This window comes from Centruroides vittatus, unplaced genomic scaffold (genome assembly GCF_030686945.1).
Source record: "Centruroides vittatus isolate TY-2023 unplaced genomic scaffold, ASM3068694v2 contig_344, whole genome shotgun sequence".
Lineage (NCBI taxonomy): Eukaryota > Metazoa > Arthropoda > Arachnida > Scorpiones > Buthidae > Centruroides > Centruroides vittatus.
This window is the reverse complement of record NW_027122169.1, coordinates 302,760-315,109: the sequence shown is the minus strand read 5'-3', so window position 1 is coordinate 315,109 and position 12,350 is coordinate 302,760. Positions and strand designations below refer to the sequence as shown.

The 12,350-nt window shown below is 33.0% G+C and overlaps 2 protein-coding genes across 3 annotated transcripts; one reads left to right on the top strand and one right to left on the bottom strand.

The window, feature by feature from the left end:
• Nucleotides 1-1,251: 1,251 nt before the first annotated feature.
• Nucleotides 1,252-2,856, top strand: LOC136974153 (uncharacterized). 2 transcript variants are annotated; one of them, XM_067268955.1, is made up of 2 exons: nt 1,252-1,478; nt 1,693-2,856. In XM_067268955.1, the coding sequence occupies exons 1-2, from the start codon at nt 1,300-1,302 to the stop codon at nt 2,780-2,782; spliced, it is 1,269 nt and encodes a 422-aa protein (XP_067125056.1). In that variant the 5' UTR covers nt 1,252-1,299; the 3' UTR covers nt 2,783-2,856. The 2 variants fall into 2 exon arrangements, with proteins under 2 accessions (XP_067125056.1, XP_067125057.1); XM_067268956.1 differs by having other exon boundaries at nt 1,252-1,482.
• A 3,625-nt stretch (nt 2,857-6,481) lies between these two features.
• LOC136974152 (uncharacterized) lies at nt 6,482-7,957 on the bottom strand. The gene is made up of 2 exons (XM_067268954.1): nt 7,756-7,957; nt 6,482-7,568 (listed from the first exon to the last, which is right to left on the bottom strand). The coding sequence occupies exons 1-2, from the start codon at nt 7,917-7,919 to the stop codon at nt 6,491-6,493; spliced, it is 1,242 nt and encodes a 413-aa protein (XP_067125055.1). The 5' UTR covers nt 7,920-7,957; the 3' UTR covers nt 6,482-6,490.
• Nucleotides 7,958-12,350: the final 4,393 nt, after the last annotated feature.

The window sequence follows — 12,350 nt, the reverse complement described above, 5'->3', positions numbered from 1 at the left end:
TGGATAGTTTTTTGCAGCAATCTCAACCGGGATTTGATCCCGGATCCTTCTGTACTGCTGGGTCGTCTAGCCAGCTTTCAATGTATGAGAAAAACAATGAATGTATATAATAACTCATAGCAGCTCAGAATATACATGTAAAGACGGAACCTCGTACTTTATTAATAAAAGATAATAGGATTGTTAGATCATTGCCCCTGTACTTCATACTTTTCTGTTAGCAATGGAGTCGTGTCGGTCATCTATTAATTGCTTTCAGGGGAAAGTTTTAAAATAAAATCACACAAAGTTTGGTTTGTATCAGACATTCATATATAGTTAATCAGGACTTTCTTCCCCTGTTGTTTTCATATCTGGTGTCGTATTTCTTCTATCTAACTTCATTCTCGAGATTTAGGAAAGACGGACGGACGACAGTGGAAATTTATAGGTCTGCAGTTTTTTCGAATTGCAGCCCAAATATCTTTGAAATTTGTTTTAAAAGCAGAGTTGGGCCTAAAGGTATTTTCACCCGAGAGAGACGAATTGCAAATTCCTTTTTTTGATTGATAAAATTGCCATATTTGACAATTTTTCCCGACCATCTCAAATACGTTTTAATAATGTTTAGTTTACTGAAGCCACTTTCATCAGAAGCTACAACAACAGGCAGTGTTAGGAGTATTCTCAATGCGACTTCTAAATTTCGATAGGACTGAACTAAACTATATTCATTAATCGTTTTTAAAATGTCTAAACTTGTAGCTGCTTTAAAGTCTGGAATTAACGTCATTGCCTGGTGTTTAAAACATCATTTCTGATAATTCTACAGAATTTATATCGTTTGGACATTTAGGGCGATATCATACGAGGAGACACGAAGCGTTAGTGTGCTTAAAGTATTTGATGAACACATTGCAAGATACATTTGGCTTTTTATTTTGCAATTTGCTACCTGTACGTTGTTTCGTATTTTAACTTGCAAATCCTTTCTATCAAAAAAAATAAATAAATTAGTAAGATATAAAATAATTTCGTGGCACAATTACATAAAACATTTTAGAACTAACCGAATTACACTGCTATAGAAAATGATTTCAAAAATGACTCGAATTTTTTCAATAATATTAACCGAAAATGATAACATACGTGAAATTTAATTGGAAATTAGAATATTTCCACGTAATAAAAATTATATCCATATACTGAATTTTAATTATTGAAATTTCGTATTTAAAAATCGGGAAAATTAATTATTTGCGTACAATCCAATCAACAACAATATATCTTCCAATTAAGCTGTAATCTTTTTTCAACTCAATGGAAGGAATGGATCCCGTTCTTCTTTATTCTCTAGAAAACGAACAATTCACAGTTTCGTTATCAAAACTGCTTAATGCCGGTGATGCATTAAAACCATTTATCAAAGGGTTTCCAATTCCTGAAAATTACACCATTTTTTTCCCTGTGCATCGAACAACAATGGTCCTAGCACTCGCGTAAGTTTAATTATCCACTTTTAAATGTTATTTACGAGCACATTAACAGTAATATCGATTAAAATGTGTTTTAAAATAACGTATTACTCACGTATGCTTTTGTTGTATTATAAGAATAATTATTTAATAATCATACTTGGTGGTTGATAAGTTTATATGTTATATAAATAGTCTGACGGGAATTTGTTTTGATTTATTTTTTTGGCTTTTATAGATTTATGAAAGATGAAATTCCCGAAATATCATCTATAGAGGAAGGATTCGAACTGTATATCTTCGGCAAGGAATATGGCATGACGAATCTCCAACAATTATGTACAGAGTTTATGGAAGAAATGATATCATTATATCCAAGTACTGTTTGCCCCGTTCACGATTTCGCTTGTGAACAAAATGATTACAACATGCAATTTAGCTGTTGGGTGGTATTCGATGAACATTGGGAAGAAATATTCCAGACGGATGATTTTCTTTCCTGCAAAGAAGCAACAATCGCGAGATTAATCTCTCGTCCTGTATACGAAACGTTGGACGAATTAAGTTTGTTTGATGCAGTTGACGATTGGATTAACGCAAAAATTTTAACAGAGGAACACTTGGTGACGGACAAAAACGCTATTCAACAAAGAAGAAAAGAACTCATACGACCATTCCTTCCGAAACTCAGATTGCTGGCAATTGAGAAAGTCGATATGGAGGATATGTTTGATATGTTAGCGCTTCTGTTAACAGAACACGAAATGCGAGCGATTCGTGATTTCTTCTCGAGCAAAGATTATCCTAATGCGGATATATCAGATTTTCCTGAAACTCTTTGTACTGAGAAGAAGGAACGACGTGACGAAATTGATACATCTTTCTTTAAATATAATTTTAAACGTAATTCTCCGATAGGAAAAGAAATATCTCTTGCCGATAACGTAGAGTTTCTTTGCCATATACTTGTAAAGGAGGATTGTTTCCTCACAGATATTTCGTTACCTATACATTTCAGCGATAATAAAATAATATCCATAGATTTATATATTTGTGAACACGCAAGTAAACAATGTATGAAAGTATATATGTTGGAATGTAATAATGAGGGAAATGCGTATTTATTTCAACCACATTTTCTTAAAAAGAACTCGAAATATTTCTTGTCATCAAAAGTTTTGGAGAATGATGATGATGATGATGATGACGATAAAAAATTAGATATTCGCATTCTCCCCGATGCCCATCCTTTTCTTATTGCCGAAAATGAGATTTCTAAGAATAAGAAAATTGAATTATTTTATTTCGATGTTACTCTTTATTTCTAAAACAATCCTGATGCAAAATTATAAACAATGAATCATTTACTTAAATAATAAAAATTTCTTGCCAATTTAAAGTCTTTACGGTGTTAGAATCGTTAATTTCTATAATAGGCTAGTACTAATCATTTTATAATTTTGATGTACAGAACGAATTATCTGTAATTAAGAAAGAAAAATGAAAGTTAGGGAAAAATATAAATAAGTGCATTAGGCCCTGGGTAAAATCTAAATCAACGTCTGTCGAAATTAATGGAAAAAGCAGGAAGAAAATGCAAAGAACAATCAGCATTTAAATTAATTGATCTAATTTACTATTGTAATGGAATGTAATTACCTGTATTCTATCTTTTCTAGTTATCGAAAGACATCGGTTTGGATCTACTCGGACTCAAATGTATCTCTTCTTTCTAAATTTCGGCTCTAAGAAATAGAAAAATGGAATCAGACCCTAAAATTTCGATTCCAGACTCTTCTTGTGGAAGCAGGCATACTTTCAAATAAACACAGGACAATTTCACTATATTATATATTTTCAGGAGAAATGACGAATGAGTTCAATTCTTATTGCTATTTACTGGTATAAACTATGGGCATCTGGAGTTGATTCGAACCCGTATATTGTATTTACTAACATTTATTGCTAACATGCCAAATTCTCTAATTAGTCTTGGAAGAAGAAGGACCAAATTCTTGCACCCGGTAAAAATGGGTAACATCAACTATAATCCAATAATCTTAATCTTTGCTATTGTTACTTTTTGCCCGAGCAACGCCTTTTTGCTAGTCGAATAATAAACAAAAATAATTAAATTTTAATATCATTAAATTCCAAGTATATATAAATTAACATGTTTACAATTCAAATATACACTTATTATTACTCAACAAGAAAAGTTTTCACATAAATATTAGTATCTACAATAGTAAAATAAGATTTCTTAAAAGCTTTCGATTAAAAAGAAACTACTACTGTATACATTCTTGCATAGAATTCTTAAAACTGCATTTAAGAATCCCAAGCAGAATGTCCCTCAGAATTCATTAGGATATTCAAAGCAATGTGCTCTTGTTCTTCTGTGGATGGTTTTGATAATGCTCAATATACAGTAAAAACACGGTTTCAAGAACATTTAATGCTCTGGTAATTGTAATATCCCTTTTCCTCTTCTTACTGGAAGTAAATCCTCGTTGAGGCTCGATGTTTTTCTTTTTTTGATTCATTAAAATTCTCTTTGTTAATATTTGCCTGAATTGCTTCTATTGGTTTCGACAGTCTCTCTAAACCTTCAACTTCTACAAATTGGAAGTTTTCAACTAGCTTTTAAATATGATCTATGCGACACTGCAGATTTTTCATTTTCAACTTCAATTTCTAGTATTGTTTAATGTATTTGGTTCATTATTATGTATATTCTTGCTTAGATGATCCAATAACACTTCTTCATTAGTATTCTTCCATATAAGAAGTTTTTCCTGCTGTCTTTCGCACTGTTTTCAAACTGTTCACCTCTCAATTGGCAAACAATATGAACGTCTTTGCACATATTGAATCTGATAGCTGAATCAATGCATGTGCATGTGTAAATATGAATGCAAGATTTACGCTCATTACATACTATTTGACATTCACAATTTTCTTTTACCATAGCAACTGTATACATAGATAACAACTATTCTGTTACTAAACAAATCATCAATTATTTTCAGTGATATTAATTCGAAATCATAAGCATTGTCCATGGGTCCCATCAATAAACATGGCATCAATTCCATAATTTTCTAACATAAAAGCCAGTTTATCATTCATAATTGCTACAGCAAACTCAGATTCTACTGAATGAAGAAATTCTTCACATTTCGTACCTTGTGGTTTATAAAACAACATACGATCATCACTGCTATCTCTCATTTCATTCACCCAGGGGTCTACACCTATTGAATCATTTGTACTGTACGTCTTACAGAATTTGATGACAAATGGAAACCACTCCTAATATTATGTAGATCCTTTCTGGTTACTAAATGAAGTCTTTGTAGCTCTTCTGGTGTTGATAGGCTGTCTCTAACTTTCTCTATTATGACATTGAAAGGTTTCCTCGAAGAAATTTTTGTTTCTAATGTACTTCTCTCATTTGATGATAAAACTGTATGACATAATTCATTTTGATGGCTTACATGTTGCAGAGTAAAGGTAACAACACACTTTTCATCTTTTATGTTCACTTTCATTTGGGATGGACAGAATCCATCAATCTCTTTGCTTCCATGTATTTTAAAATGAAGAATACCTTTTCCCTTGCTTTTGAAGTAATCATATCTAAGACAGTTATAATATATAGAACCATTAGGTTTAATGTTCGTTCCTGAATCCCTCATTATAATCTACTTAACGGTATTTTCCACTTTGTATTTCTGTTTCCATTCATTATAATCAGCAAATGAATTAAATGTCTGAATATTATTATAGTAATGTGTACCTTGCCGAAATGTGACAATATTTCTTCTTTTTTCTGATATTCACTTAAACACAAACTACATTTAGATAATTTTAAAACTCTATCATCATTTTTATAGTTCTTTTTATGTTTGCCTGTCTTATGTTTACTCAAATTTTACTTGTATTTAAGAAAACGAAACGCTGAAGAAAGACAAGACCCGCGACTGTCGCTGTTTGCCGTAGCGGCATAATTTAGAACTAAGATTCACCTGGAAGCTAGACTCTTGTTGACAGACACTTGAACTGAATGTATTCCGCCCCCTGCGGGAAATAAGATTTTTTTTTTCGTTTCTTTTCTTTTCTTTCGAAGACACAATGTAGTGACGTAAACTTAAACACTGGGCGAATTTTTCATCCTTTTTATTCGGTTGGCCAACCGAATAAAAAGGATGAAAAATTCGCCCAGTGTTTAAGTTTACGTCACTACATTGTGTCTTCGAAAGAAAAGAAAAGAAACGAAAATACAAAACACGGTTTCCTCAAGATAGAATTTTTTTTTTTTTGTTTTGCCTCCTTAATTTTGTAATTAGCGAGGTTGAGGCCGAAGTTTTTAACGCGAAAACGTGTACGTCGGACGTTCGGCGCCGTTTTCCCGTAAGCCTAGAAGTTTGACAATGGTGCTTGGAAAGTCAGTGGAATCATCCAAAGGCCATTCCCAAACTTGTAGGCTTACAGGAAAGCGGCACCAAACCTCCGAAGTACACGTTTTTGCGTTAAAAACTTCGGCCTCAACCTCGCTATTATATAATTTGTAGTGTCGTGCTTATTATTTGTATCGTTCTTAATTACTAGAATTATGTCCGCGGGAGCTTTATTGTAATTAGTTTAAATTGTTCCTGCTTGCCGGTGTCGGTGCACTTGCGAAGTCAAATATCGTCTCACAGAAAGTGGCTGATAGCTTGGGTCGCGTGAGAATCATTGAACGCTTTGGCATATTAAACTATAGTTTTCTTTTTTTTTGGTTGTTGTTAAGGTAAATATTTTGTGACACAATTTGTTTTCACGGCCCCTACAAAACACTCATAAACTTTGTAATCTCACACTGGTATGATCTAGAAATATTTGTCAAAACATACTGGGATGGACCCTTATCGATTCTGATTCCAAACGATGCCAAATACATTTATTTATTTATTTACTTTTTTCCACAAATTTGCAATTTATGCGACATTATTCTCCCATCCCCTTATGTTTATAGATTTTACGAGTCGATTTTAAAAATAAAGATTAACTTCGAAATAAAAGTTGTTGGCATCATTTTCATTTTTCTCTGTCTTTAATTCATCCGACTTCTCTTCTTCAGTTATAAAGTAATGTGCATTGGAAGAAATGCGAATATCCATTGTTTCATTTTCCGAAATCTTTGATGACAGGTGATACACCGAATTCTTTTTTAGAAAAGGCGGTAGTGGTAAACACGCTTGTTCGTCATAATAGAATTCCAGATCATACGACTGTACAGAATTTTCATCTCTATTTTCACAGACGTTCAAATCCACAGTTACTGCTTTAGTATCGCTGAAATACACAGGCAATGAAATATCAGACAGGAAACAATCCTCCTTTACAAATATATCGCAAGCGAACTGTGTATTTCTGGTGAGAGAAATTTCTTTTCCTGTTGGAGATTTGCTTTTATAATTATATTCAAACAAAGAGTCGTACGCATCCATATTTCTTTGCTTCGTATTATTACAAAGAGTTTGGGGAAAATCGGATAAATCTGCATTAGGATAATCTTTGGTCGAGAAGAAATCACGAATCGCTCGCATTTCGTGTTCTGTTAACAGAAGCGCTAACATATCGAACATATTCTCCATATCGACTTTTGCAATTGCCAACAATCTGAGTTTGGGAAGAAATGGTCGTATGAGTTCTTTTCTTCGTTGTCGAATAGTGTTTTCGTCTTTCACCAGATGTTTTTCTGTTGAAATTTTTTTGTTAATCCAATCGTTAACTGCATCAAACAAACTTAATTCGTCCAACGTCTGGTATATAGGACGAGAGACTAATCTCGTGATTGTTGGTTCTTTACAGTAAAGAAAATCCTCAGTTTGAAATACACCTTTCCAGTGTTCATCGAAAAATTCCCAGCAAATAAATTGTAGGTCATAATTATTATGTTCGCAAGCAAAATCGTGAACGGAACAAACATTTCGTATATTTAAGAGTTCATTTACCATATCTGGGGGTAAGTGATGAAATATCGTCATGTTATATTCTTTGCCGTATATATACAGTTCGATTCCGTCCTGTATAAATGATATTTCTGTATCTTTCTTTTTTATAAATCTACAAGAGCCATAAAAAAGAAATGAAGTGAAATTTCCATTAGCATATTTATATAAAATATAAATTTACAAAGCATTACGAGACACCGAAAACATGTGTAAGTAACGCATTATTCTGAAACACGCGTTAAATGACATTGTAGTTAATTTTTTGTAGCAAATATTTAAAAATGGATGTTTAAACTTACAAGATGATTATGGCCATTATTGTAAAACCCACTAGGAAAAAAGTGGAATCTTTAGAAATTGGAAACTCTTTAATAAATGCATTTAATGCATCACTAGAATTAAGCAGTTCTGATAACGAAACTGTTAATTTTTCGTTTTCTAAAGTAGAAAGAACGGAATCCATTTTTATTTCCAGTAAGTTAAGAAAGACGACAATTTTGTTGGAAGATTTATTGTTGTTGATTGGATTGCCAGCAAATAATTAATTTTGACAATTTTTACGTAATTTCAATAATTAAAATTTAACGTATTGATTTTATTTTATTACGTGAAAGTACAATTAAGAGGAACCCCAGAAATCAGCAAAAAAACTGAAGAAACGATACTTTAAATGAAAGTAAAAATCAATTTTTAGAGGAAATTAAAGTTTAAACTTGGAGCGTAGTCGCTCCAAGTTTAAACTTGAATTTCCTCTAAAAACCAAACCAACTAAAAACCAGTGTGTGGAATCTGATGCAGTCATAACTTATATGCAGAACATACAAGTAGATCACTCTGTAACGATTGCAGGGTATAACTTCAACAGATTCTTTACTTTTGCACCATAATCAAATATTATCTTTAGTTCAAAATGGAAGATATTCAGACATACCGTAAGCAAATGAAAGGAGTGGGATCTTCCTCGACCCCACTAGCACTTAAGTGTGATTTTATTTCACCAGAACATAACTCTCAACCGACCATAATCAACATTTATCTACATCTTCCGATCCCATGGGTGAGGTTTTAATGTGTAATTTAATTTTTACTTTCCCTTCTGTTATACATAAGGGGGAAAGTATGGCGATCAGCCAAAAACCCCGAAGGTTTTTACATTTTTGGACTCGGGGACCTTGAAACGTCGTGAAATGCAAAAAATTCGTTTTTTCCCTGTATGTGTGTATATGTGCGTGTCACGATTTTGTCCATCGTCTTTGAAGCTTAATATTTCCTCTGCTTTTTGTGAAAAATTTTTGAAATTTGCAGGGAGGTTTGCTTATATGGGGATCGATGCTGTTAAATTTTAGTGACTAAAGGTGGAGGAGGAGGGTTGATAATGGGAATCGTGTGTCATATCTCGAGTAGGGTCGAACTTAATGACGATTTTACTGGTTATTAGCATTTTCAATTTTTTTCCGAAACCAATCCCTACTCTTAAAATTACGATTTTGCAATTTTATAATAATTAAAAATATAAAAAGTTTATTTTAATAAAATATCGTAACAGATGGCGCCATCGAATGTCGCCGGAAAAGTTAATCGACTCGTTGCTGGATTGTTAATTTATAATTCAATTTACAATTTAATTTTCAAATGAGTTACACATTACAAGGTTTTTAATAAGTATGTTACTGTGGAACTAGGTTTACTCGAATTGATCAGGGAAAAAATTAGGGCTTCGAGTTAAGAAGTTTCGAGTGGCGTGACTTTGTGCATCGGTTTATTGGTAGCAGATAATATCTATTTATAGTGATATTTGTCATGTTTGGGTTGTAAGGTTTAGCTCCCGGTAGACAAACGTTTAGGTCCTAAGGGCCCATCAATGGTCAAGCGGTTCTGTTCCCTGAACAGGGGAGTTCGGTTGTGGGTTCACGTGGAGTTTTTCGGGTTTTCTCCACGTCTGTAAGATCCGAATAAAGGCCAGTTACCATTAAAAGACCTCCCAAAAGGCATTATTTCCCCTTGTGGTGACAATCATAAACTCATACAACTACTATTACATGACAATTACATCACACTGTACCATATAGCCTAGAAGCTTATGCCCAACTATCTGATACAAGACAAGAGCAAGCATTAGTTCTAAATTATGCCGCTGCAGAAAACAGCGCCAATAGCCGGACTCATTTTGTGGTATTTTCTGGTTAAAATAGGAATGGAGGAGGAGGGAAGATTGTAAAAAGCTAAACAATACTCTTTATCTGTTAGGAAAGACTAATCTGGTTAAGTTGTCAATCACCATCTATTGTAATATCTTAATCATCTTAATGTTATTAATCTTCTGTCTTATTGTTGGAATTATGGTACCGAATGAAACCATAAACTTTTCCGAAGTTATTCATTCATTCGACGAGAACATTAGTACAGCAGTGACGAAAAAGAAAGTTTTAAGGTTACGACAACAGCGTTTATTTATTGTGGTGAAAGTTCGAAGGTCGTGTCACAAAGATAATTTGCTGACCACTTTAAAGTGTAGGAAGATATTCGGTTTTCTCGCAATTATGACGTAATATATGATCTTAACAGTTTTTGGTGGCTTAAATGTAATTTTTAATAAATTATTTATTGAAAAAAGCAAAAATGATCGAAAAATTACACCTACTCGATAAGTACAAAGTGGACAAATCTCTATATTAATTTTATTAGTCGCTTAGATCATAAATGACGTTGTAAATGCAAGAATACCGAATAAATTTCTTACCCTTTGAAGTGGCTAGCAAGTCGTCTTTGTAAGTGGACATTCGAACAGATGCCGCCTAAACCGATCTTCGTCCACCCTTCAGTTCAATACAACGGTTTGGTTTTTCATTTTGGTTACTTCCACCCACGTCGTTGTTGATGAACTAATAAGTACTCGACGTTTATGCTTTGTCGTAATTTTTACGTCCCATTTAAAGAATTATTTCGCAAACGTTTGCTATTTAAAATGAGATTTTTACAGCTGAGAAAATAAATAATATACTATATATATTTCAATTATATATCGTATTTGTGATTTCGGTATATTCAAATTCTTAACACAAATTACGTCTTTTCATAATTCATCGTATTCTTCACTATACGATTACCGCGTTAAAATACAGTATAGCGGCCATCATATATTCTATGCACCTACTAATAGCGGGCAAACTTCTCTGTCCCGACGGTATCCACTATTCGGAGGTTGGAAAAATTGTGATTATACAGTATAATCTCCAAATAGCGGACACCGTCACTGTCGTTGTTCTGTGAACTTTAACTTAATCTAAGAGGAACAACGAGTCCTCTGACACTGCCAGAGTGCCAGTCCGTAAATTGAAAACGAAAAAACCGGGATTCAAAGTTAACAAAACAACGACAGTTTGATAGTCGGCAAAGGGACAACAAAAACAAAGATCTTTATCGATTCAGATTCCAAACGTTGTTAAATAAATTTATTTACTTTTTTCAATGAATTTGTAATTCATGCGACACATTTCATGAATTAATATTTATTGTTCCATTATAGAAATTTAGTGTTCCAATACCATAAAAATTTTTTAATCGAATTTAGATTACCAAATATAAATACATTATTGTCCATAGTTTTTTCAAGAGTTGATTTTAAAAATAAAGAATAACTTAGAAATAAAAGTTGTTGGCATCTTCTTCGTTTTTCTCTTCCTTTGATTCATCCGATTTCTCTTCTTTAGTTATAAAGTAATGTGCATTGGAGGGAATGCGAATATCCATTTTTTTTTCTCCAAATCTTTGATGACAGATGATATGTCGAATTTTTTTTAGAAAAATGCGGTAGTGATAAACACGCTTTCCCATTATGATCGCGTTCCAAATAATACGACTGTACAGAATTTTCATCTCCATTTTTACAGACGTTCAAATCCACAGTTACAGTTTTAGTATCGCTGAAATACACAGGCAATGAAATATCAGTCAGGAAACAATCCTCCTTTACAAAGATATCGCAAGCGAACTGTGTATTTCTGGTGAGAGAAATTTCTTTTCCTGTTGGAGATTTGCTTTTATAATTATATTTAAACAAAGAGTCGTACGCATCCATATTTCTTTGCTTCGTATTATTGCAAAGGGTTTGGGGAAAATCGGATAAATTTGCATTAGGATAATCTTTGCTCGAGAAGAAATCACGAATCGCTCGCATTTCGTGTTCTGTTAACAGAAGCGCTAACATATCGAACATATTCTCCATATCGACTTTCGCAATTGCCAACAATCTGAGTTTGGGAAGAAATGGTCGTATGAGTTCTTTTCTTCGTTGTCGAATAGCGTTATTGTCTGTCATCAAGTGTTCCTCTGTGAATTTTTTTCGTTAATCCAATCGTCAACTGCATCAAATAAACTTAATTCGTCCAACGTTTCGTATATAGGACGAGAGATTAATCTCGCGATTGTTGGTTCTTTACAGTCAAGAAAATCCTCCGTTTGAAATACGCCTTCCCAGTGTTCGTCGAACAATGTCCATCAAATAAATTGTAGATCATAATTATTTCGTTCGCAAGCGAAATCGTGAACAGAACAAACATTATCTATATCTAAGTGTACATCTACATAATGTCCATTTATATCTAGGAATATCCTCATGATTTCTTATTCTTTGCCGAATATATACAGCTCAATTCCGTTGTAAATAGATGAAATCTTCGTCTTTCGTAAATCTGTACAATTCGGTTATCGGAAAAAAAAATATATATATTTAATGTAATAAACATTTTGTATATTTAAAATTCAATTCATTTAAAGTAAAAATGAAATGTGTTTCAAAAGAATTTTACATTTTATAAAATGTCACATCCAAGTTGTAAAACAAATGATGCATAACTAACGTGACCCCAGACGTAGCGGCCGTTGTAATAAAAAC

What these genes read in the sequence shown, in the direction of transcription:
- LOC136974152 (XM_067268954.1), bottom strand. Translation starts at nt 7,919, where the DNA reads ATGGATTCCGTTCTTTCTACTTTAGAAAACGAAAAATTAACAGTTTCG. An exon ending in ATAATGGCCATAATCATCTT is followed by an intron (nt 7,569 to 7,755) that starts GTAAGTTTAAAC and finishes TGGCTCTTGTAG; the next exon opens with ATTTATAAAAAAGAAAGATA.
- LOC136974153 (XM_067268955.1), top strand. Translation starts at nt 1,300, where the DNA reads ATGGAAGGAATGGATCCCGTTCTTCTTTATTCTCTAGAAAACGAACAA. An exon ending in ACAATGGTCCTAGCACTCGC is followed by an intron (nt 1,479 to 1,692) that starts GTAAGTTTAATT and finishes TGGCTTTTATAG; the next exon opens with ATTTATGAAAGATGAAATTC.